Source organism: Cotesia glomerata, linkage group LG2, assembly GCF_020080835.1.
Source record: "Cotesia glomerata isolate CgM1 linkage group LG2, MPM_Cglom_v2.3, whole genome shotgun sequence".
In the NCBI taxonomy this organism is placed as follows: Eukaryota; Metazoa; Arthropoda; class Insecta; order Hymenoptera; family Braconidae; genus Cotesia; species Cotesia glomerata.
In genome coordinates this window covers 7214154-7240052 of record NC_058159.1, presented here as the reverse complement: position 1 = coordinate 7240052, position 25899 = coordinate 7214154, and the positions used below count along the sequence as shown (strand labels likewise).

The 25899-nt window shown below is 30.2% G+C and overlaps 3 protein-coding genes and 2 long non-coding RNA genes across 5 annotated transcripts; 1 reads left to right on the top strand and 4 right to left on the bottom strand.

Annotated features, from left to right (window-relative positions):
* Window positions 1–4080: 4080 nt before the first annotated feature.
* LOC123258790 lies at window positions 4081–5447 on the top strand. The gene is made up of 2 exons (XR_006508143.1): window positions 4081–4268; window positions 4440–5447. It is a non-coding gene; the product is annotated as an uncharacterized LOC123258790 (long non-coding RNA).
* An 8037-nt stretch (window positions 5448–13484) lies between these two features.
* Window positions 13485–13971, bottom strand: LOC123259496. The gene is made up of 2 exons (XR_006508248.1): window positions 13753–13971; window positions 13485–13683 (listed from the first exon to the last, which is right to left on the bottom strand). It is a non-coding gene; the product is annotated as an uncharacterized LOC123259496 (long non-coding RNA).
* Window positions 13972–15329: 1358 nt separating this feature from the next.
* LOC123259493 lies at window positions 15330–15930 on the bottom strand. Its single transcript, XM_044720045.1, has 2 exons — window positions 15830–15930; window positions 15330–15762 (listed from the first exon to the last, which is right to left on the bottom strand). Exons 1-2 carry the CDS (start codon window positions 15880–15882, stop codon window positions 15345–15347), a joined length of 471 nt encoding a protein of 156 aa, XP_044575980.1. The 5' UTR covers window positions 15883–15930; the 3' UTR covers window positions 15330–15344.
* A 570-nt stretch (window positions 15931–16500) lies between these two features.
* LOC123259495 lies at window positions 16501–17192 on the bottom strand. The gene is made up of 2 exons (XM_044720046.1): window positions 17109–17192; window positions 16501–17039 (listed from the first exon to the last, which is right to left on the bottom strand). The coding sequence occupies exons 1-2, from the start codon at window positions 17157–17159 to the stop codon at window positions 16665–16667; spliced, it is 426 nt and encodes a 141-aa protein (XP_044575981.1). The 5' UTR covers window positions 17160–17192; the 3' UTR covers window positions 16501–16664.
* Window positions 17193–22188: 4996 nt separating this feature from the next.
* LOC123258850 lies at window positions 22189–23422 on the bottom strand. The gene is made up of 3 exons (XM_044719092.1): window positions 23235–23422; window positions 23087–23158; window positions 22189–22503 (listed from the first exon to the last, which is right to left on the bottom strand). Exons 1-3 carry the CDS (start codon window positions 23337–23339, stop codon window positions 22273–22275), a joined length of 408 nt encoding a protein of 135 aa, XP_044575027.1. The 5' UTR covers window positions 23340–23422; the 3' UTR covers window positions 22189–22272.
* Window positions 23423–25899: the final 2477 nt, after the last annotated feature.

Here is a 25899-nt window from a genome sequence, read left to right as displayed (position 1 = left end):
GAAATAGCTAGAATCGATTTTAAGCTTTCACGACTAAAAAAATAAAAAATGCTCTTGTAGATTTGATCAAAACCTACAAAAGCATTTTTTTATTTTTATAACCTCTCGTGGAAATAATAATTTTTTTCTTATCCAACAAATTTAAATTTTCACATATAAGCGTGCAAACACTCTCTAAAAATATAAAAATATGTAGATTTTGTTTATTTTTTGAAAACTCAAATGAGCATTTTTGGAAAAAAAATTTTTTTTTTATTTTAACAAAAATATATGAAAAAATGATTTTTTTCGGTCAAATACTTGTGTATGGAGACTAGACACAAATTGGAATTTTTTTTTCTGAATATTTGCACGTTTCAAGCAACACTATGTCGATTCCCGAAAAAAAATTTTTTTTTACTCCCTTACGGCTCTCAGTACCCACCATAGGAGCCATAAGAGATATAACAAAGGCAAATTTTCCATGGAATTAAAAAAAGCGAAAAACCCATAATTGTTCGGGAAGTAACCGTTTGGCTACCCCTAAGAATGAAAATTGACCACAATCAGAAAAAAAAATCTGAAAGTTTTTAGAGTTAAAACAGGTCGTTAGGAATCTGTTCATTTTTTAAAATTTGTGGAGTAGCTGTTTGCGTAATATAAAAGATCTCTGGTATCAACGAAAAATTTTAAAGATGTTTTTAGGACTTTTATGCCAATTTTTAGTCTCAACGGTAAGCTGAACGGTTACTTCTGGGGAAATTAGGGGTCTGTTGATTTTTTTCATTGAATAACGTAGATGTTAGCGTGTCACAAAAAATTGCAAGCTCCAAACGATGATTTTGTAGAAATTTTGAGATTTTTTTTCTGATTGTGGTCAATTTTCATTTAAGGGGTAACCAAACGGTTACTTCCCGGACAATTATGGGTTTTTCGCTTTTTTTAATTCCATGGAAAATTTGCCTTTGTTATATCTCTTATGGCTCCTACGGTGGGTACTGAGAACCGTAAGGGAGTAAACAAAAATTTTTTTTCGGGAATCGACATAGTTTTGCTTGAAACGTGCAAATATTCAGAAAAAAAAAATTCCAATTTGTGTCTAGTCTCCATACACAAGTATTTGACCGGAAAAAAATCATTTTTTGATATATTTTTGTTAAAATAAAAAAAAAATTTTTTTTCCAAAAATGCTCATTTGAGTTTCCAAAAAATAAACAAAATCTATATATTTTTATATTTTTAGAGAGTGTTTGCACGCTTATATGTGAAAATTTAAATTTGTCGGATAAGAAAAAAATTATTATTTCCACGAGAGATTATAAAAATAAAAAAATGCTCTTGTAGGTTTTGATCAAATCTACAAGAGCATTTTTTATTTTTTTAGTTTTATCCATTTTTTTAGTCGTGAAAGCTTAAAATCGATTCTAGCTATTTCGGGAGTAATATGAAAAAATGCTCTTGAAAATAAAGGAAAAAACTTTAAAATAGTTGAATTTCATCGATTTTGATAAATATATATTTCTAATATTTCCAAACAAAAATTTAATTTCAAAATTGCAGCTCAACTAACGAATTTAATAAATTTTCGAAAAAATGGTCTTACAGACAATTCAAATACACGCCATTATCACTTTGAAAAATTGTGCTAACCGATATTTTCATGAAGATATCGATTGTTAAAGTTTTCAATTGTCGGATGTCGGCTGAATTCATACTCATAATAATAAATAAAATAATAATAATAAAGTTAGCCGACGTTTTTGATTTTTTTATTTTTTTTTAATAATTAAATTAGAATAAAAAAATATTTTTAAATAATTGCACTTTCAGTTTTTCGAGTTTTTTACAAATGAAATTTATTTTTTATTTTTTTATAATAATTTTTTCAATAAAAAATAAATTCTAAAAATTTTCAGACGTCGGCTAACTTAATTTTCATAATAAAATATATGTTGTTTTTTTTTAATGCAAATTTATTTATTTTGGAAAGCAAATTGGTCAAAATTTGTGTACACATATATATATATATATATATATATAATAGATTATTGATGAAGTCTATGGAAAAAAGTAATTATGACAATTAGGAATTCATTAACTATAACTGACATTTGTTGCTGAATGGAATTAAAATGTAATTAAAATGTATTTAATAACTTTTACATCTACTTTCTTTGACTAAGTATTATGATGCTGAAGTTAGCTGACAATTGTCAAGTTTTAAAATTTTTACACTGATAGAAAATTTATGTTGACTCAAGAGATATTTTCTTGATCTAAGAATTTATTTTGGAAGACAAATGATTATTTTGCTTTAAGAATTTCTTGTCTTGATTTAGATTTTCTTGGCTTAACAGCTATATTATCTTCAATCGATACATTTAAGTTTTTCAATCAAAATAACATTATCGTTTACAAAACTTAAAATAATTCATCAAAGTATATTTCAAAAATTAAATAGTCTTTAATTGTTATACCAAAAAAAAATTATTTTTTGGAAATAAGTAAATTAATGACTCAAAAAAAAGCCACTCTTAACACAAGTCGGTAACATCTTCAATCAATGTTATCGCCTATCTTGAACCAAGAGACAAAAATACCGTAACCAAGTTGGCGCCGAATATTAATTTTTTTTCAAAAACCATATGCCAAAAAATTGCTCATGAATTGCTCTTTCGATATAAATAATTGCTCTACTGCTATAATTAATAATTAATTAATTAATCGTAATTAAAAAATCAAAAATTAATTTCCAATTATCTCTGATTGTGAGAACTTAATTTTATCGTAATAGGCGCCAAAAAATTGCTCATTCTTTTTTCTATTAAGAATGATAGCTATTTTGTGCATAAAACGGATTTTAATTAATTAATAATATAAATAATTATTTTGCACCTTTGGACCTGTGAATGACAATTGTGACGTCATCGTCGCGACAATTTCATTGTAGTTTTACATGAGGACAAGCCATAGTGAGACATACTAAGATACATGCGTATATGTCCATGTAAACAAACTTTTTATGGTTACTCTATTTGGGCTAAATGTTTAATTATGAAATAATAATTATTATTTATCTAATGCTAAAATTAAACAGTAAATTTTCTTTCATGAAGTTATCTAATACTAATAGAGAAAAGCAGTTTTTTTATCGTATCCAATAATTGTGGATTCACTACAAGTATTTATAAAAATAAAAACATTGTTATGAATCAGTTCACTAAATCATGGATGACACGATATTAACTGTAGCACCTGAAAATATTGTTAATCGAGTTGAATTTATCCTTCAACAGCAGTGGAACATTGAGAAAGAGATCTTGGAATGAATACTTTATATTGGCGAAGAAAATCATTAAAGAATCTTGAACGCGAGTACCCAGAAGTCCAAGTGTATTTGTCAAAAACTAAAGCGTTGGGGGTTATATACTCGTTTATGAGACGGATTATACCTGATGGCAACTGTTTCTTCGGGCATTCAGCTATGCTTATCTTGAAAAACTAATCAATAACAAAGAGGATTATGACAAGTTCAAAGATTTTGCTATTAAATTAAGTGCTAAGACAATTTAATTGCTCTGGGATTTCCTAAATTAACTCCAAGATTTTCATGTTTATGGAAGTTCTTAATAAAGTCGGGGACGATCCTGAAACCAGCAATACAAGTCCCACTATTTTAGCTCCAGTGCGTCACAACATCCTAGTGAATTTAATTAATTGTCACTTAATACTGTGATTGACAATGGAAGTCCTAGATCCAAAAATTACTCACGATGACACGCCACTCTTTACCAATGATTCTATCGAAAAATGTACGTATGTTTATAAACATTACATCAGTTCTGACTATGAATTTATGTATCGTCTGTTAATGCTAACATCTATCGCCAATATATTAACACCCTGGCAAATTTTTTTATATTTAATCACATCACAGCATATCACAATTATTTTCCATAATAATTATTTACGGATATATTCAATTCTGTTGTCACTATCCAAATACAGAAATGTTTTTTTATATTTTGACCCATTTTTATTGTTTACAATTTATTAATTATAATTTAACTAATTTTTGCTTATTTTTTGATAGTAACATTGAGGCAGAGACCAGAAGACACAAAATCCTTTGTGAAAGCGAGATATACATTAGAATTTCCAGGATTCGTGCTGGTGTATGCAATGCGAGTTAATCTTCAGCTACCATTGTATCGATGGTTAATCAGATGGCCTACCCTGATAATATTGACCTCAATGATTCCTCTCTTGTCAATGATACATTTGTACCCGTAAGTTTTTTTTTTTTTTAATAAATAATTCCATCAAATAAAATTATTCTATTGAAGATTTTAATTGAAGTGGATATTCAATGATTTATTATTTATTTTTAGTAATGATTTACTAAGGTATTTTTTATGTTTAATATTAAAATTTTTAATTTTTTAATTTTAACCCGACAGTGCATAAGAAATATTGACGTAAAAATGATAGAAGAATCCAAAGACTCATCAGATTCGCCAGAATACAAACCGAGTCTCCTCAAGTACTGCTCGCTGACATATGATCTCCACAACAACCCTTCTGAAGGAAGAGACCTTGGTGAGACAGAAGATGTCTTGGTTAGGCATCGATCCTAACGCTATACAATTTGTGAGCCAATTCTGTAGGTATTAGTAACCGGAGGTACTTCCACTGGAACCTGAATCTTACGCCTTCGTTGAGCATCCTCTTCCTGAAAAACGTCAAACAGAAAAAAATCTGGAAGGGGACGATATTTGACGCGTTGTCGCACGTTTCAAAGAAAGTTCAGATTTTTTTCTAGTCGGGCTCGCACAAACTCAATGAGTTTGGATATTGGAAGCTCACCAGTCAAAATCTTTCGGAGCTGCTGATCGCCAGGAATGAGCAAGCGATCATTGACCGCAAGCGCTTAGCCAAGTCCCAGTAGGTCCAGGAAGACCAGTAGCACCTGCATCAGAGCAGCGCCAACTCTCCCGCTGAAGAGTCCAGCTCTGACAACTATGGAGACTCCTCCATAACCGTCACTTCGTCTATGTTCTCACGTAAGTACGTTCAAGCCTCCGAGATTTTATCAGACTTTTTTTTTTGCAGACGACGAGGCTCCCGGGAGTCGGGAACCAGACCTCAATCTCGAAAACTGCAAGTTTGTAGTGAAAAACGAGCAGGATCTGGACCACATGCTGATTGACAAGGACCAAGGTTTGGATCAGCTGTTTGATGATAATCACCACCGGTTCATTGTTCCTGACCAAAATTTCGAGAGTTATATTGATGATTGTCGTCCAGTTAAGAATCAGGGAGTTGATCAGCTGATCAGGAAAGATCAAGGTTTGGATTCAGGGCATCATAGGTTTAGTGAGAAAGATTTTGGTAGATATGTTAATATTTATAATTTATCACTAATAAAGCATAAAATCAAAAAAAAAAATTTGATCTAAACAGGTTAACTCTTTATTTTTATTTCATTTCACCATAATTCAGTTTATAAAATATAACAGATATTATTAAATTAAAACATAAAATAATAATGCAATTTGAATATTAGTTGATTTGGAATTACAAGGTATAGGTTTCGAAACTAAGTCGTCAATTATAACCCAATTATTATTGATTGATCTTGTGTAAGCTACATAATGACCAACTTTATTCAAATATACTGGTGGCACAAACTCTACTACACCAAATAATAAATAATTTTTATCAAGTATCTTTAATTTTATTGGAATGTCACCTAAATTCTCCGTTAAACGTTGATTGTTATGAAGTTTTGAGAGAGAAGTCGAAGGTATGTAAAAATGACTTATGTCTAAGCATAAAAATACATTAATAGAAAGAGATTTTGTTACAGAGTTTTGTGAACACGATTTGCAGTGAATCGATGATTCTACTTTTAATGCATCTGAAACACTGTCTTGTAACATGTCGATCCCACTCTCCCAGACTTTTTTTGCTGATACGCTCAATACTGCAAATGTTTTTATTAATTTTTTTTTGCATAAATAGTTTGTGCAAATAGACTCTACAATGTTTGAGTTATATGGAACGTTATCGAATAGCCGCTGCATTAATAAGTTAATATCATCCGCACAATTAATTGTACCATTTCGACCCGGATAGAAAGCAAATAATAATTCGATTCTTTTTTGATAAAACTTTGCTAAGGCTCCGAACTGAGCATAATTTATAATGCATGAAAAGAAACACTTGGATTGACTCTGTGAATCGATATAATTTTTTAGATTTTTAAAATTTAAGTACCCGAATGAAAAAATTTCACAGAGACTATCAAATCCACACGTATTAAGTAACATATATTTAGAATTATTAACTTTTCGTGGTTTTTGTCTACTGCCATTTTCAATAAATTCTTTTTTTTTCTTCATTTTAGATAGTTTTTTATTAAGAATATTTTCATGAAGAGTTTGAACATCAGGACATGGAGTGACATATTTACCTCTTTTTTTGTGAACCATTGGCTCAGACTGCACGATTTTCCGTTTTGTTGGTAGTTTTTCAGTTTTCAAATTAAATTTTTTAGGTGATTCTAATATAATACTAAAACTATCGTCAGCGTTTTGAGTGAAAGAAAGTGCATTGGAAGTCGATGAAATTAAAATATTTTGTTCATTCTTTACTGGTGTCGATTGAAATAATGGAGATTCAAGTTGATACGAATCTTCTACCTTATTTTCAGACATTGATTTGAATAACCCAGACTTTAATAGAGGAGAATTGTTTTTTTGTTTAGGAGAAGATAAAAGTGATGAGTCCAAAATAGGTGAGTCTTCAGGTTTTTCTACAGATGCCAAGTCAGTTAGTGAAGAATTAGACGCCGTTGAATCACCAATAGATATGGGAAGTGAACTAATCGAATTAGTTATTTCACGAGTGTCATTGTCTTTGGAAGTTAAATTTGTGTTTTTGTCAACGTTCAGTTTGTTTTTCCAATTTTCACAGGCATTCAACACATCATTATTTTTTTTATTTGCTTTGGTACTGTTTTTTACATTAACTTTTGATTGCACTAATGGTTTTTTTTTATCAATTTCAGATCTAGCTTCTATCATTCGGGCTGTTAAGGATCGCATGTGTTTTATAAGTATTTTAATTATACTACTAGGTCGATGATTATTCAACAACTCTTCTTTAGCTGTCCTAAAATAATTTTCTGATCTTGCAGATGTTGGAACGATAATATCGGAGTCAAAAATTGTTCGCATTACATTAGTCCAAGCAGGAAACTTTTTAAATAAACGTTTTAATTCTTTCAGAAATTTGGGAAAATGGTATGGATTGATATCATCGAAACTTACTGCAGGATCAAACTTCGTATTAGCAATACATGTCTCTTTAGCAAGATTATCAATAAAGTTGTCAAGTTCCTGATCACATGTTTCCTCTTTATCATTGTCATTACAAGCTAAATGTTGGTCACACTCTTTTTCTTTGCTACAAAAAGTTGTTTCCCGCAGACTTTTATAGTCAATAGTACTATCAAATTTGAAAGTTTCTATTTTCGATAAAATCCACTGAATATCTTCTTTACAGCCATGGCTTCTTTGACAAATTTTAAAAATGGCTGTCATCAGTTTTTTTAATTGATCAAAACATTCAATCGTACTCATTAAACCAATAACACGTAAATAAAAATCTTTAATACCTGGTTTCGCATTTGTGAAAAATTTTAAAGAAGATATCCAGTGAATTAAGTGCGCAATGTCGATCCTTAAGTATGGCTTTGACACAGACTGGCGTTTACCTATTAAATATTGATAACAACTTTCTAAATATTCGCCATAAGTTTGATTATTTGTCGCTAAACAAATCGCATTTTGTAAAGACTTGGACATATCAGTCACAATATTCTGTGGAATGTGAGCACCACTTGCAATCCATTCCCGTAGCCAAGTTGTAATAATGATAGTGTCATGGCGTTCCGAAAGCATTTGGCATACTGGAACTATTAAATTGTCTATGTGAGTCACTATTTGATATAGAAATATTGGTCCATTTGAAAGACGTCCATCATGATTTATTTTAAAAGCTAAACTTCCAGTTGCGTCTATAGAAACTATAGGGTTTAATTTAAGAACGTCATTATACACATCAGTCTGTTCGATGCTCCAGTAAAATGCAAAAAATTTATCGAAGCCAATTTGTCTTAACGTAGGATAAAATTCAGGATCATATTTTACTCGATTTAAATTTTCCCATAAATTTCCTTGTATTCCAAAATCTTCGTTTTCAGCTTCCTGTTTGATTTCGTTTAAAACCTTAGTTGACGGGATAAGCGGTGACACCTGATCTCCATATTCCTGAAATTTTAAAATCAATGCCTCTCGATACATAGTACTTTTTTTATTTTTTAATTCTTTCTTCACTTCTGTTCTTCTACCTTTTGATACGTAACGTTTTTTATAATGAGGAATCGTTTTAGTATTTAAAGTGTAAATAATCATTTCAGCATTATTATCATCAGTATTATAATTGCATTCACCATAAATCGCAGCTTGACAATTATTTTCAGCACAAACACCATTCACTTTAACTCTATAATTATTTTCAGTACTTCCGTTATCTTCGTTTTCAACACGAAAAACTTTATTGCTTGTAAAACTAAATGCACAGGGCAATTTCGTTTCACAGTAAATTAATTCTGCTAATGCATGTGTCCAATTCTCCTGCAATGTCAAGTATGGTCGATCGTTTTTGTCATTTTTTTGGATAGGCTTAATTGAAGTCCATACATCTGTGGGAAATTTTATGAGAAATGTCAATAATTTATCTTTACACGGATGATCATTCCGTTGAGTGTGGAGTGTAAAATCAGGATCATTTTTATCGTCTAAAATATTACTATCATCGCTTGCTGACGGTGACTTGTCATTCACAGAAGTTTCTTTGACCTCAGCCTCAGATTCATTTATATTTAGACATTTAATGTAACTAGTAAGAATCGCATTTCGATTTTGTGAAATATAAAAATACAAATTTAAAGGTTTCATGCTGTAACTTCCCGAATCCAATTTCCATTTTGCACAAATTTCCTTCCAGATTGGATTAGACCGAGATTTTACTTTACCATTTTTTTCACATATTTCAAATTTTTGAATAGTTTCAAGTATCTCAAAATGAGAAACTGCCGCCCAAGAAGTCATAATAATTAAATAAATCGAACAGCACCAAATTTAAACAACAACAGCAATAATACTCGACAAATAACTGATTATTCATTATGAGCTCGCTATTCAATTGTTTTTAAATATGGTGCGTCGAGATGCGCAAGTACAAAAAATTGGCGGCAAAACAAAGTTTAAATAAATGAATAATAATAAAATTTTTATAGTTATTCATAGTAATAAAAAAGTGTCCCACATTTTTCCGCTGATTAAATGACTGTCTACACTGATAGAAGGATTTGTTTATAGTTAAAAATGTTTGTTAATATTTAACAAATCATTTATTAAAGACCACTTTTTAGTCCTTAATAAATGTTTCTTAGTATTTAAAAAGATTTATTAGTTTTTAATAAATGAATATCAGATTTATTAAATACAAACAAATCATTTAAAGTACTAAGAAATATTTGTTTAATACTAAAAAGTGGTCTCTAATAAATGATTTGTTAACTAATAACAAATATTTTTTGGTACAAATAAATCTTTCTGTAAATATATTTACAAATCTATCTTTAATGCGATTTAAACTTATTATTACACCTTTAATTGATTTTCTCCAAAATACGTACCACATTATACTTACAGTTCTAAATAGGTAAAAAGCTAACGGCCAGCCAGTCCAAAATTCTAATGGACATAAATAACCAGATCTAAACCTTGGTCCTTGTCGATCAGTATATGGTCCAGATCCTGCTCGTTTTTCACTACAAACTTGCGGTTTTCGAGATTGAGGTCTGGTTCCCGACTCCCGGGAGCCTCGTCGTCTGCAAAAAAAAAATTCTGATAAAATCTCGGAGGCTTGAACGTACTTACGTGAGAACATAGACGAAGTGACGGTTATGGAGGAGTCTCCATAGTTGTCAGAGCTGGACTCTTCAGCGGGAGAGTTGGCGCTGCTCTGATGCAGGTGCTACTGGTCTTCCTGGACCTACTGGGACTTGGCTAAGCGCTTGCTGTCGCTGATCGCTTGCTCATTCCTGGCGATCAGCAGCTCCGAAAGATTTTGAATGGTGAGCTTCCAATATCCAAACTCATTGAGTTTACGCGAGAAAAAAATCTGACCTTTCTTTGAGGAGTGCGACAACGCGCCAGATATCGTACTCCAGGGGATGACACTCCTGGCAAGTCAAGTCAAATATAACGTTCCCCATTAAACCAACTGGTACTCTTCGATCATTTTTATGTTAACATTTCTTATGCACTGACAGGTTAGGAGTACACCTGTTCTTAATATATTAAAAAATTTACTTAATTAATTGATATTAGAAAGTTTATACACTAAATTCAAGTAAAAAGAAAAGTCTTAATATGAAATATCGACGGTCTAATTAATAATTTGTCTAACTCCATATTTTTTAGAGGGTGATTTTTTTAACATTTTGATGTAGCCATAATCGAATTATAAATTATTTGAATGATTCAAATCTAAATATTATATTTCTAATAGATAATAATGATATTAAATGGTTTTTTAAAGTGATAATGAATTTTAAACTAATTGTTTTTTCGTACAAATAGAAGATTCTCTAAAATGGAATTAGACAATTTACTAATTAGAACGTCGATATAAAAATACCTTAGTAAATCCTTAGTTAAGATACCCCAGTATGCAACAAATGGACTTCTTACGGTTCATGGAGCAGTTAGGAGTATGCCGAGACTGTAAATTAAGTTACCACCGATTATTTCAGCTACTTGTTTACCCAAAACGTTTGTGATTACATAGCCGAGGGAAAACGAACCCAGTACTATTCCTTGGGTTATATTATCCTAATTGAACTCTCTTGAAATCTGTAAAAATAAATCATATTAAATTTTTTGTTAATATTCAAAAATTAAATTGACATTTTCCACAGCAATATTAAATGATTAATGCTTAAATAATTATAAAATGACTAGTAAAATAAAGAAATTTAATACAAGATCTGCTGAAATAAATGGGTGACTTATAGATAGTCAAAAATTGAATATTCACTTCAATTAAAATCTTCAATAGAATAATTTTGTTTGATAGAATTATTTATTAAAAAAAAAAAAAAAAACTTACAGGTACAAATGTATCATTGACAAGAGAGGAATAATTGAGGTCATTATTATCAGGGTAGGCCATCTGATTAACCATCGATACAATGGCAGCCGAAGATTAACTCGCATAGCATACACCAGCGCGAATCCTGGAAATTCTAATGTGTATCTCGCTTTCACAAAGGATTTTGTGTCTTCTGGTCTCTGCCTCAATGTCACTGTCAAAAAATAAGCAAAAATTAGTTAAATTATAATTAATAAATTAAAAACAATAAAAATGGGTCAAAATATAAAAAAATATTTCTGTATTTGAATAGTGACAACAGAATTGGATATACCCGTGAATAATTGTTATGAAAAGTAATTGTGATATGCTGTGATGTGATCAAATATAAAAAAATTTGCCAGGGTGTTAATATATTGGCGATAGATGTTAGCATTAACAGACGATACATAAATTCATAGTCAGAACTGATGTAATGTTTATAAATATACGTACATTTTTCGATAGAATCATTGATAAAGAGTGGCGTGTCGTCGTGAGTAATTTTTAGATCTAGGACTTCCATTGTCAATCACAGTATTAAGTGACAATTAATTAAATTCACTAGGATGTTGTGACGCACTGGAGCTAAAATAGTGGGACTTGTATTGCTGGTTTCAGGATCGTCCCCGGCTTTATTAAAAACTTCCATAAACATGCCATGAAAATTCTGTACAGTCAATTTAGGAAATCCCAGAGCAATTAAATTGTCTCAGCACTTAATTTAATAGCAAAATCTTTGAACTTGTCATATTCGTCTTTATTATTGATTAGTTTTTCAAGATAAGCATAGCGGAATGCCCGAAAAATAAGCAGTTGCCATCAGGTATAATCTGTCTTATAAACGAGTATATAACCCTCAACACTTTAGTTTTTGACAAATACACTTGGTCTTCTGGGTACTCGCGTTCAAGATCCTTCATTGATTTTTCTTCGCCAATATGAAGTATTCATTCCAAGATCTCTTTCTCAATGTTCCACTGCTGTTGAAGGATAAATTCAACTCAATTAACAATATTTTCAGGTGCTAGAGTTAATGTCGTGTCATCCATGATTTAATTAACTGAATTATAACAATGTTTTTATTTTTGTAAATACTTGAAGAGAATCCACAATTGTTATTGATTTTTTTATTTAATAATATTCACTTGTAAATACTCCGATATAAAAAAAAAAATGGGGATCATAAAACTGTTGAATCAGTTAGCATCACTTTCATACACAAATAATTCTAAAAAAGTAAATAATTTTATTAGTAATTTGCAAAATTAATTACTAATATTTTTTTTAAATGCGTACCTTTTTCTAGTCAATTATTGGATACGATAAAAAAACTGCTTTTCTCTATTAGTATTAGATAACTTCATGAAAGAAAATTTACTGTTTAATTTTAGCATTAGATAAATAATAATTATTATTTCATAATTAAACATTTAGCCCAAATAGAGTAACCATAAAAAGTTTGTTTACATGGACATATACGCATGTATCTTAGTATGTCTCACTATGGCTTGTCCTCATGTAAAACTACAATGAAATTGTCGCGACGATGACGTCACAATTGTCATTCACAGGTCCAAAGGTGCAAAATAATTATTTATATTATTAATTAATTAAAATCCGTTTTATGCACAAAATAGCTATCATTCTTAATAGAAAAAAGAATGAGCAATTTTTTGGCGCCTATTACGATAAAATTAAGTTCTCACAATCAGAGATAATTGGAAATTAATTTTTGATTTTTTAATTACGATTAATTAATTAATTATTAATTATAGCAGTAGAGCAATTATTTATATCGAAAGAGCAATTCATGAGCAATTTTTTGGCATATGGTTTTTGAAAAAAAATTAATATTCGGCGCCAACTTGGTTACGGTGACAAAAATTCTTGAAAGAAATATATCTATATCTAGTTTCAAGAGCTCAAGTTTTGGAAAAAAAAAGTTTCTTGAATCAAGATTGTTTTTCTATCAGTGTATAGAATTTCAATTAGAATAGTAAAATGTTTTGAAAAATATCCACTAATAATATTTTTTTATTAATTTTTATTAATTTCAAAGATTTTCTATAAATTTATAATGTCAGTTATCTGCAGTGTCTTTAATTAAATATTACTTAATTTTTTCTACTATTGCAAAAGAAAAAATTCAAATTCAAATGAGTTGGCCTATTAAAAACTGTGATTGGTTTACAAGTTATTGGGAATTTAGAGTTTAACTTGCATGCCAATTAGACTTCGTCAGCAATGTCAGTGAAATTGATCATGGCAGCAGCAGCTGCAGCTGTGACAGCAGCCGCCATTGCCACAGCAGCTTCCGCTGCAACTACAACTACAACCGGCGGCACAAGTACAACTAACACTACATGGTGCGTCGGGATTGCTATCTTCATAAAAATTTATACTTTCACGAAACAGTCCTACATGAGAATATACCTGAAAAAATAATTATGTTGAATGAAATTCAAGAAAGAATTTAAAAGATAATTTATTAAAAAAACTTACTGATTGGGCGGTAATTGCCAATACAAGAACAAAAATAGCCGTAGCTCCCATTAATCTTCTTAACTTATTAAATTCTGAGACAAAAACAGTACTGTAAAAAATCCATAGATTCCCCGTATTTTTATACTATCTCTGAGTAATGAAGTTGTGTGTTTTTCAATGGAAAATAACCGGGTTGAACTTGTTTTTATCCGATATATTAAAAATCATCTCACTTTTATTATTAGGCTGGTTTATCAAAAAAATGAAGATAGATAGTTATGTCTGATCGACTCATAAATGATTTCAGCTAAACGAAAATACTAAAAATTGTTATCTATAGTTGATTAAAAAATAAAAAAATTAAATAAAGTATAAATAAAAAAAACCAAGACTAATTATTATAAAAAATAAAATATATATTGTTTTTTTAAATGCCAATTTATTTATTTTCAAAAGCAGATAAATCAATATTACAGACATACTGGATAATTTAGAAAGTTTAAAGAAGAATACAATTACTACTAAATTGAACTCGTATTAATTTTTAACTTCCCGCTAAGAAAATCGAAGATTTTTCAAAAATCGGGAAGTTATTGTTTTCACCCCGTTTTACGAAAATCGAGTTTTCATCGAATCTCGACGTTTCGAGGTCCTAGGAAGCTTCCCTGACTATTCCCGCGATGGTGTGTGTGTGTGTGTGTGTGTGTGTGTGTGTGTGTGTGTGTGTGTGTGTGTGTGTGTGTGTGTGTGTGGATGTGGATGTATGTAAACCTCTCATAACTTTTGAACGGCTTGACCGATTTGATCGCGATTGGTGCCATTCGAAAGGGCTTGACTGAACTTAGATTTTCAATATACTTTGGAACGATTCGAACCGGTAGATTTTGAGAAATCGCAAAAAAACTACAACAAAAAATTTTTTGCAAATAGGGTTTTTTAGGAATAACTTTTAAACGGCTTTACGGATCAATTTCAAAAACTAATCAGCTCTTAACATCGAAAAACTACGTCGATCGCCACCAAGCCGGTCAAAATCGGTTAATTCTTTCGTGAGTTATCGTTGACGAACGAAATCGAAAAAAAGTGTTTTTTTCGAATTACACCAAAATTTCCGGTCTGATCAATTTGTGTTTGAAAATATATCATAGAATTTAAAAAATTGCGTCGAATGCCGCCAACCGCGTGAAAATCGGTACATTCATTCAAAAGTTATTGTGGTTTGAAAATTCAAAAAATAATGTTTTTTTAAACTTCTATCAGACTTTTGAGCTTGGAGAGCTCAAAACTACATGAAAATTATATTTTTGAGCTCGAAGAGCTCAAAAACGTAATAAGTGCAATTTTGAGCGCTTAGTTACGAAAGTAGTGGGAAGTTGCAGGGATGGCCTTCAGGGTCAACCGTTTTCCTAATTTTTTTTATAATAACTTCATAGGTTTAAAATTATAAAAAAATTTATAAAGTCAGTTAACTGCAATGTCTTTGAAAATTACTTAATTTTTTTTGCTGTCGCAAAAAAAATTCTCAAGTCTAAATGAGTTAGCTCATGTTACATTAGTCTGAAAATCAAAAAAGTTTATCAGACTTCCAGCCTTTGAAAACTGAAATTGGTTTACAAGTTATTATAAACTTGAGGTTTGATTGGCATGCCAATTAAATCTTCAGCAATGCCAGTGTAATTGCTGAATTTGCCATGGCAACAGCAGCTGCAGCTGTGACTGCAGCCGTCACTACCACAGCAGCTTCCGCTGCAACTACAACTACAACCGGCGGCACAAGTACAACTAACACTACATTGTTTTTCGGGATGGCTTTCTTCATGAAATTTCACTTCACCTTCTGATTGTTGCTCAACTTTTTTATTTTGTCCAAAACCAAAGCTTGATAAACCATGGTAAAAATGGGAACCACTCACAGGTGATTCCTTTGCTGAGTTTTCCATATTAATATCAACTTTGATGTTTGAGGTGTGCTCAGGATTTTTGTCTTGTTCAATTACACCCTCACGAGACAATCCCACATGAGAATATGTCTGAAAAAAACCATGTTGAATGAAATTCAAGACATAATTTACAAGGTAATCAATTAAAAAAACTTACTGATTGGGCAGTAATTGCCAATACAAAAACAAATATAACCGGAGCTCCCATTATTCTTCTTAGCTTCTTAAATTCTGAGAGAAATTCAGTACTGTAAAAAATTCATAGATTCCCCGTCTTTTTATACTACCTCGAACTAATCAAGTTATTTGTTTTTCAATAAAAAATAACCGGGTTAAACTTATTTTTATCCGATACATCATCAATCATCATCTTGTTTTTATTATTGCGCTTGTTTATCAAAAAAATTAAGATAGATTGTTATGTCTGATTGACTCATAAATGATTTCAGCTAAACGAAAAGATTCAAAGTAGTTATCAATATTTAATTAAATAATTAAAAAATTGATTAAAGTATAAATTGAAAAAAATAAGACTAATTATCATAAAAAATAAAATATATATTGTTTTTTCAGATGCCAATTTATTTATTCTCAAAAACAGATTAATCAATACTTGCATACATACTGAATAATTTGGAAAATTTAAAGAAGAATATAATTATTACTGAATAAATCTCAAGAGTTATTTCAGTCTTTTTAATAAAGTGTTTTAAAATATTACCATTAATAATTATTTTTTAATTTTACATTATGTGGTATTTTTTTATTAAATTTTTTTTACAATAACTCTATAGCTATAAAATAATAAAAAAATTTATAACGACAGTTAACTTCAGTGTCTTTAAATATTACTTCATTTTTTCTGCTGTTGCCAAAAAAAATATTAAAATCCAAATGAGTTAGCCTATGTCAAATTAGTCTGAAAATCAAAAAAGTTTATCAGACTTCCAGCCATCGAAAACTGTGATTGGTTTACAAGTCATTAGAAATTTAGAGTTTAATTTGCATGTCAGTGTAATTTACTGTGCCATGGCAGCAGCAACCGCAGGTGTCACAGCAGCTGCGACAGCAGTCTCCGCTGCAACTACAACTACAAGAGTTGGGGCCACAATAACAATTAACACTACATTGTTTGGCGGGATGGCTTTCTTCATTGAGTTTTACTTCAACTTTTGATTGTTGCTGGGCTTTTTTACTTTGTCCAAAACCAAAGCTTGATAAACCATCGTAAAGATTATAACTTCTCACAGGTGATTCCTTTGCTGAGTTTTCTTTATTAATATCAACTTCGATGTTTGATGTGTGCTCAGGATTTTTGTCTCGTTCAATTACACCTTCACGAGACAATCCCACATGAGAATATATCTGAAAAAATAATTATGTTGAATGAAACTCAAGATATAGTTCAAAAGGTAATTAATTTAAAAAATTTACTGATTGGGCAGTCATTGCCAATACAAAAACAAAAATAGCCGTAGCTCCCATTATTCTTATTAGCTTATTAAATTCTGAGAAACAATCAGTATTATAAAAAATTCGTAAATTTTCCGTCTTTTTACACGCTTTATATTAGCTTCACTTGTATGTCAGTTTGTTTGTCAGTCTGTCAGTATGTCAGTAACTCTCCGTGGGTAATCTGCGCGCCTGCGGCCTTCCTTGGTTCTGGTAGCCGTTTCTCAGGCTCCCTCTCCGAAATCGAACTCTGATTCCCCGTATTTATAATATTTATAAATAATTATTTTTTTTTATTAGCTTCACTTGTATGTCAGTATGTCAGTATGTAACACTCCGTGGGTAATTTGCGCGCCTAAATATTTTTGATAATCAACAAATAATAGTTTAAAAAAACTAAAAAATCACGCTTTTATAAACAAACCAAACTAAAATGTAAAAGATAAATAATAGTTTAAAAAAACTAAAACCACGCTTTTTATAGAAAACCAAACTAAAAAATAGAAAATAAATTTAAATTAAGAATAGTGTTAAAAATTTCAATAAATATAAATTAATAATAGTGTAAATAAAAAAATGTATTTTATTTTAAAAAAAGCGTGGGGTGCTTTTTAAGATATTATCAAAATGATAATCACTCTACTCATATCTGTCAATAAAATATTTATAACTATTGACACCATGCACCTCACGCTTTTTTTAAAATAAAATACATTTTTTTTATTTACACTATTATTAATTTATATTTATTGAAATTTTTAACACTATTCTTAATTTAAATTTATTTTCTATTTTTTAGTTTGGTTTTCTATAAAAAACGTGTTTTTAGTTTTTTTAAACTATTATTTTATACTACCTCCGAGTAATAAAGTTTTTTGTTTTTCAATGGAATATTACCGGGTTAAACTTATTTTTATCCGATATATTATCAATCATCATCTTACTTTTATTATTGCGCTGGTTTATCAAAAAATAAAGATGGATAGATTGTTATGTCTGATTGACTCATAAATGATTTTAGTTAAGAAGGGTTTACATTTTTTCTCTCTCTCGCCCTCTATTGGACAAACGAAAGTATCTCTGTTATACTTGTACAACTTATGGAATCTTAAAACGCATTTTATGCATAAATAAATGAAAATTTTCGAAAAAAGCGCTTTGCTCCTCGATAGATAAGTTAATTATCTATCGAAGAGCGAGGCGTTTTTTTTTTTAATTTTATCTTATTCATGAGCAAAACTCGTTTGAAAATCAACTGTATCAACTGCTCTTAAACGAAAATACTAAAATTTGTTATATTTAGTTAATTTAATAATTAAAAAATTAAATAATGTATAAATTGGATAAACCAAGACTAGTTATTATAGAAAATAAAATACACATTATTTTTTTATATGCCAATTTATTTACTATTCAAAGTAGATTAATCAAAATATTTTCATACATAATGGATAATTTAAAGTCTAAAAAAGAATATAATTATTGTTGAACTGAACTTAAAAGTTATTTCAATCTATTTAACAATTTTGATAGTTGCATTTTGTTATTAAATATTACTCAATTTTTCTGCAATTACGCAAAAAAAAATATTCAAATCCAAATACGTTAGCCTATGTCAAAACCTTTAACCTGAGAATCAAAAAGGTTCATCAGACTTTTAATTATTGAAAACTGTGATTGGTTTATGAGCCATTGAAAATTTAAGGTTCAATTCTTATATCAACTAGACCTTCTCCAGAGTTGTCACTGTTTTCAAGCTTGCCGATGTTGCTATTGTTGATACTTTGATGGAATTTACTTGAGCTGTGAGAAGATTGGACGTGGGAAGAAGAGATGTGTGAAGATGAAATGTGAGAAGAATGACTACCGTGTTGGACAGATGATTGAGAGTGTCTCGCTGAAGATGAGCTTTCTTGATGGCGGTTTATTTCAACTTTCGATTGTTTCTCGGCATTTTTATTAAATCCAAAATCCGAATTCCATAAACCCTGTTTAAGATGAGTATTACTTTCAGATGATTCACTGTGATGCGATTTTTCTCCTAAATTCAAGATCTCTTTGGTGACTTCTATTTGTCCGGTCGAGTCGTGTACATTTGCGTGATGCCCAACTCCAACAATTGAAGAATGTTCACTGCCATGACTAAAACTTAAAGATGATTCTCCGCTGACTGATTCCTTTGCTGAGTTTTGGTTATTAACACCCACTTTGATGTTGGAGGTGTGGTCATCTTCATTTACAACGATTAACGAGTTCTTATTGCCAGTCACAGATGATCCTACGTTGATTGATCCTTCCTCTGAACTTTCTCTGTTAACATTTATGTGTCCGTTAGAATTCTGTTCAATTTTATTATGACCATCATGTCCTATTGGCTTTCCGAACCCAAAAAGAATTTCTCCTGCTTTGTGGAATCCAAAAATTTTGTTAAGCCCACTTCCTTCAGAACCTTTTTCTTCACCGAATTGTACTTGGCTTTGAACTTGATTGTCTCCAGATTGTGATTCTTTTTGAACTTGTCCCTTCCCAAATGGTGTTAGAATTTGATTTTGTCCAAGTTGTGATTGACCTTGAGTTTGTCCTTGACCTCTTACAAAACCATACTCAGAATTGACTTTTGAATTCTGACTTAGAATATTGCGTACACTTTCACCATCTTGTCCATGGAGCTTAAAATCGTAATCATTTGTCTTATCCTCCGAATGTCCAGTTACTTGATCCCAATCAGTTTTAATACTTCCTTGACTGTTGTGTACAGTTGCACTACTTTCACCAGTCATTACCAAGTTGTGATCATTAGTTTTATGTTCGGAACTTCCAATTACATGACTTGACCCAGATTGTGCAACTCCATCTTTAAAATAAATTTTTGAACTTTCATCATGGCTGCCATGTACCTTTCCACTATTTTTATCCTTAATTACCACAATAATATCACCCTGTTTAGAACCATCAATTACTATGTGATCATGATTAGATTCAATTCCTTGTTGCCCAAAATGAATATTTGGATTTATATCATTGTTTTTGTGTATCTTTCCATCATTTTGATCCTTAATTACCACAATAATATCACCTGCCTTTTTAGAACCTTCAACTTTTCCGTGAGCATAATCAGATTCCCCACTTTCTTGCTGACCAAAATAATCATTTGAACTTTCGACATGGCCAGTGTGTACATTTTCACCTTGTTGCCCAAAATGAATATTTGGATTTATATCATTGCTTTTGTATATCTTTCCATCATTTTGATCCTTAATTACCACAATAATATCACCTGCCTTTTTAGAACCTTCAACTTTTCCGTGAACATAATCAGATTCCCCACTTTCTTGCTGACCAAAATAATCATTTGAACTTTCGACATGGCCAGTGTGTACATTTTCACCTTGTTGCCCAAAATGAATATTTGGATTTATATCATTGTTTTTGTATATCTTTCCATCATTTTGATCCTTAATTACCACAATAATATCACCTGCCTTTTTAGAACCTTCAACTTTTCCGTGAGCATAATCAGATTCCCCACTTTCTTGCTGACCAAAATAATCATTTGAACTTTCGACATGGCCAGTGTGTACATTTTCACCTTGTTGCCCAAAATGAATATTTGGATTTATATCATTGTTTTTGTATATCTTTCCATCATTTTGATCCTTAATTACCACAATAATATCACCTGCCTTTTTAGAACCTTCAACTTTTCCGTGAGCATAATCAGATTCCCCACTTTCTTGCTGACCAAAATAATCATTTGAACTTTCGACATGGCCAGTGTGTACATTTTCACCTTTTTGACCCTGAGTATTTAATTCATAAATTATACCACCTGTCTGATGTGCAGAATGTCCAGTTGTTTGGCCTAAATTAGATTCCTCAATTCCATGTTGCTGAACATGAATTTTTGATTGTTCAGTACTGCTGATGTGTACATTTCCGCTTTTTTTATCCTGATTTACCAAAAAAATATCACCTATCTGACCATGACCAGATTGTTCAAATCCTTTTTGCCCAAAATGAACATTTGGACTTTCGACATGGCCAATGTGTACATGTTCGTTTATTTGGTCTGAACCTGATTGTTGGAATCCATGTTGTTCAAAATGACTATTTGAATTTCCAAGATGGTTATTTTGTACAGAAGAATGCTGTTCATAATGTCCTGAATTCTGAGTTAAGCTTCCTTGCGCTCCAATTTCATATCCGCCGTTTTGGTGCAAATGTCCTTCATTGTGAATACTTTGTTGACCTTGCGCATAACCATCTTGACCTTCAATATTAATGGATCCTCCTCTATGACCAGTCATACTCATTCCTCCTTGTCTACCGCCAATACTTACTGATCCTGATTTTTCAAAGCCCCATTTATTACTACCAAGGCTGACCATTCCTTCTTTATGCATGCTGATTCCATTTCCGTGACCAACATTAACATTTAATGATTTTTCAGCTTGAACTTTTCCTAAGACGCCTCCAAGAAATCCACCAATATTAAGCGAATTTTCTGTATTTAATCCCAAATTCAATTTCAGATGAGAATGAGCCTGAAGAAATAAGTGATGACAAAATAATTAAATTCAAAAACTTTGAAAAAGTAATTAATTTTTTTAAAAACTTACCGATTGGACAGTAATTGCCAATACAAGGGCAACGACGATTGTAGCTTTCATTATTCTTCTTAGATTATTAATTCTAAGAGAAAATCAGTACTATATAAAAAATCAAAGATTCTCCGTCTTTTTATACTGACTCCAAGCAATTAAATTGTTTATTTTTCAATAGAAAGTTACCATCAAACTTATTGTCTTTTATTGTAGTATAAATTTATTGAACTTTGATTGAATTTTTAGTAATTAAAAAAAAAAATTAATAATAAAACCTTTAAAAATAGTTTTATAAGCTTATTGCCCAATATATCATCAATTATCATTTAATTCTCAGTATTGGGCGGGCTTATAAAAAAAAAGATATAAAAATAGTTTAAAGTTTAATTGTTATTAACAGTTTATTTAGTAATTAAAAAATTTATTTAAGTATAGGTTGGAATAACCAGAACTAGTAATTAAATTTTGAAGAAAAGTATTTTTATTTTTATCGCATTATAACAGAGCAGTACATTAGTTATTCACGTGATTGAAATATTAATTTATTTAAAGAATCCAAAACCCCCCATGGGTCCGTTTTTTTGGCTATTACTGTTGCTCATCTGTCCCATAAGTTTTGAGCCGAGTTGCGGAAAAGAATTTCCCACTTTTATTCCTGTCTCAGCTATAGTTTTAGCGGCATCAACATGGGCTTTTCCGACGTTCATCATTGAGTTCATGGTTTTTTTTATAGCTTCGTTGTTTTCTTCGAAAGTTTTACCCATATTTGGTTGCTTTTAATAAAAATTTCAAATTATTCCAAGTACCAATTATTACACATTATGTTCTATAAATTAAATGATTTTTATGAAAATTAATTAAGCAGATCTTTGATAATTAAAAAAAAAAAAAAATTATGGAAATAATTGATTTGTAGAAATTTTAAAAAATAAGAAATGCAATTTTTTAGAATAAATTTAATTGTTAAAAAAAAAATTAAAAAATAATCAAGTGACCGCTAATTTTAATGTCATATTTTTATGAAATTTAATTTAGCAGATATTTGATATTTTTTTTTTAACAAATAAATTTAGAAAAAAAATTTACATGTAGAAATTTTGAAAAATAAAAAATGCAATTTTTTAAATTAAATTTAATTGTTAAAAAAAAATCAAAAAATGATCAAGTGACCCCTGTTTAAAAATATTCATTGAAAAAAATTCACTATCATGAGATTTGAATGTTTTTTAATAATTGCAATTGATTTTAATTTTTCAGTATATATTTATAGATATAATTATCATAGAACGAATTATTTTAATTTTTTTCAATTAATATTTTTAAACAGGGACTGCTAACTTCAATATAATTTTTTACCTGTTGCTGATTTTGGTCATTGGTTGAATTAGTTGCGTTATTAGTTTCAGAAGTTGAATTGTCATTTTGTGCCTGTTGTTCCGAACAGCATTTAAAATAAAAATTTAAATAATCATTAATTAAAAATAAAATTTTCGAATTATCTTACCGAAGAGTTGTCTGCAATTGGATTGAACTGATTGAACATCGAAGACTGGCCATGCGAAAATCCGACGGTCAGAAGAAGGACAAGACAAATAATTTGAGGATTCATCTTGAGCACAGTTGATAATATTTTGTATTATTCGGAGGAATATTTATGTACTTATATGAGTCTGTAGGTATTGAAGCTGATCTAAATTTCGCAGGCTTATATATCCATATCTGATTCCACAAATTGTTTTTATCGAGCAAATAATGAAGAAATTAGGACGCACTTGTTTATACGTTCACGCCAATATATTTTTCATCCTTCAGTGTGTCATGACTTGTTAAACAATTTAAAGTGACGCTTTTATTGTCTGGAAACATCCTGGCAGAAGGTAGCATTGGTTAACAATTGAATTGTCCAATAATTTATTGATTATTGCAATAATTTATGAATTGATAAATAGAAATTTTTACGACAGTAAAGTTACGCGTCACTAGATCATTTTTTTAATTTATTTAATAAAAAAAATTGTTCCGAAAAAATAGAATTCTATATTTTTAAAAATTTTTACATGTCAATTTATTTTGCCATAATTTATTTGTTAAAAAAATTATAAAATATCTGCTAAATTAATTTTGATTTTTTTATGACTTTAAAATTACTAATCACTTGATCATTTTTTTAACGATTAAATTTATTTTGAAAAGTTATTTTTTAAAAAATTGCATTTTTTATTTTTAAAAAATTTTTACATGTCAATTTTTGGTGTGCCGCGTATTCGTCCCAAGAAAATTCATCCCCGACAATTCATCCCCGCGACAATTCATCCTCTGACAATTCATCCCCGATAATTCGTCCCTGTGAAAATTTGGTTTTCAAACATTTTTCCGTTCACATTATATATCGCGTTACAGATGGCATAATGGCGTATAAAAATTATACGCCCTTATGGCACCCGGGAACCATAAGGGCGTATAAAATTTTTTGTTTGCATTTCTGCACATTTCAGACAAAAATACATCGATTCTCGAAAAAAAATTTTTTTATATGTCCTTATGGCTCCCGGGACCCACCTCGGATGCCATAAGGGCGTACCAAAAAATTTTTTTTTGGGAATCGACGTATTTTTGTATTAAACGTGCAGAAATGCAAAAAAAAAATTTTTTTCTTAACTAAAAATTTTCTTGGACTTGGAAAAAAAATACAGAATTTTTATTATACGCCCTTATGGCATCCGAGGTGGGTCCCAGGAGCCATAAGGGCGTATAAAATTTTTTTTTGCATTTCTGCACATTTCAGACGAAACTACGTTGATTCCCGAAAAAAATTTTTTATACGCCCTTATGGCTTTTCACCAGGACCTTTTACCGGTATACGCCCTTATGGCATCTGGATCGCGATATATTCTAGAAAATTTTTAAATAATTTTAAGCATATAAACAATCTTTTTAAGTTTAATAATGTCAGATAAACACACACAAAAATCATGATAAAAGGGCACAACACGGTAATAAGCTTATATGTTAGTCTAATGTCGAATAAATACACACATTCAAACCATGTTAAGGAGGTCCTTTCGCCGCCAATGTAAAATAAAAAATATTAGATTATGAGTAAATTTAATTTTTTTCTAATAGTTAAGGTCCTTATTTATCTTATAGTGAGGTTTAAATTATACTTTACCGGACAAATTTTTGAAAAAATAAAATTTTTAAATGTTAGTATTTGTTCAGAGTCTTACGAGAAAATCAGACGTTTGCAGTATTTCTCGAATTATACTATCAGTCATGGATTAGATGAAGTAAAAAAAAACTACAAATCAGATTTTCGAAATATTCAGGTTTCTTTTTTTGCAATAAAATATATCAGTTACCGAGATATTTATTGAGAAATTAATATTTAAAAATCACAAAAAATTCTCAAGTTACCTACAATAAAATGAAGTCAAAAGATTTGGCAACGTTGCGTAGCGCGCGAGCTTCAGACCATTCAATAAATTCAAACTAAACTTTAACGCGCTTATGTTTTTCATGCATACTTATTAGTTAATTTATTGTTAACAAATTTTCATAATTCATAATTGAAAAATAAAACAATAATTAAAAAATACTAGCATTCCTGCCATGAGACATTAGAATGTTATGGTTTTGTGACTAAACATTTTTAATTAATTTATTTATTTACACTGACTGCAAAAAGTTAAACACGGTTAAGGTTATATTGTGCAAATAAAAATGTAAACAACCGAAATAAAGCGTTGCCAAATCACGGACAGCTTACTAACAGCTGATTTACAACAGTCAAATTAATTTTTGTATTTAACTATTTTTTTTTTTTTTAATTTTCAAAATTTCAACGATTAATGCCTCATATACTATTTATTTTTTAATTTTAGGAATTTTTATGGGTTTTGTATTTTAATTTATTGAAAATTTACTACTACAGTTGTTATGACTCAACTGGAGCGAAAGGACTTCCTTAAAAGGGTACAACACGATTACCCGCGTCCGGTTGGTCTAATTTCGAATAAACACACACAAAAACCATGTTAAAAGGGCGCAACACGGTATAAGAATATATTCGTTTGATGATAGTCCTTTGTTTATGATTTTACTATCTGTTACTCGCCCGCTCCGCTGGACGCTTTATAGAATTGCATTTTTAGATCTAAACTTGAAATTCA

Bases quoted from the DNA above. Each gene is read 5' to 3' on its own strand.
- LOC123259493 (XM_044720045.1), bottom strand. From the start codon at position 15,882: ATGGGAGCTCCGGTTATATTTGTTTTTGTATTGGCAATTACTGCCCAA. The intron at 15,763-15,829 runs AAGTTTTTTTAA...TTTTTTTCAGAC, and splicing joins GCAATTACTGCCCAATCAGT to ATATTCTCATGTGGGATTGT.
- LOC123259495 (XM_044720046.1), bottom strand. From the start codon at position 17,159: ATGGGAGCTACGGCTATTTTTGTTTTTGTATTGGCAATGACTGCCCAA. The intron at 17,040-17,108 runs GTAAATTTTTTA...TTATTTTTTCAG, and splicing joins TGGCAATGACTGCCCAATCA to ATATATTCTCATGTGGGATT.
- LOC123258850 (XM_044719092.1), bottom strand. From the start codon at position 23,339: ATGAATCCTCAAATTATTTGTCTTGTCCTTCTTCTGACCGTCGGATTT. The intron at 23,159-23,234 runs GTAAGATAATTC...TCGGAACAACAG, and splicing joins CAATTGCAGACAACTCTTCG to GCACAAAATGACAATTCAAC. The intron at 22,504-23,086 runs GTAAAAAATTAT...TTTTATTAAAAG, and splicing joins ATGACCAAAATCAGCAACAG to CAACCAAATATGGGTAAAAC.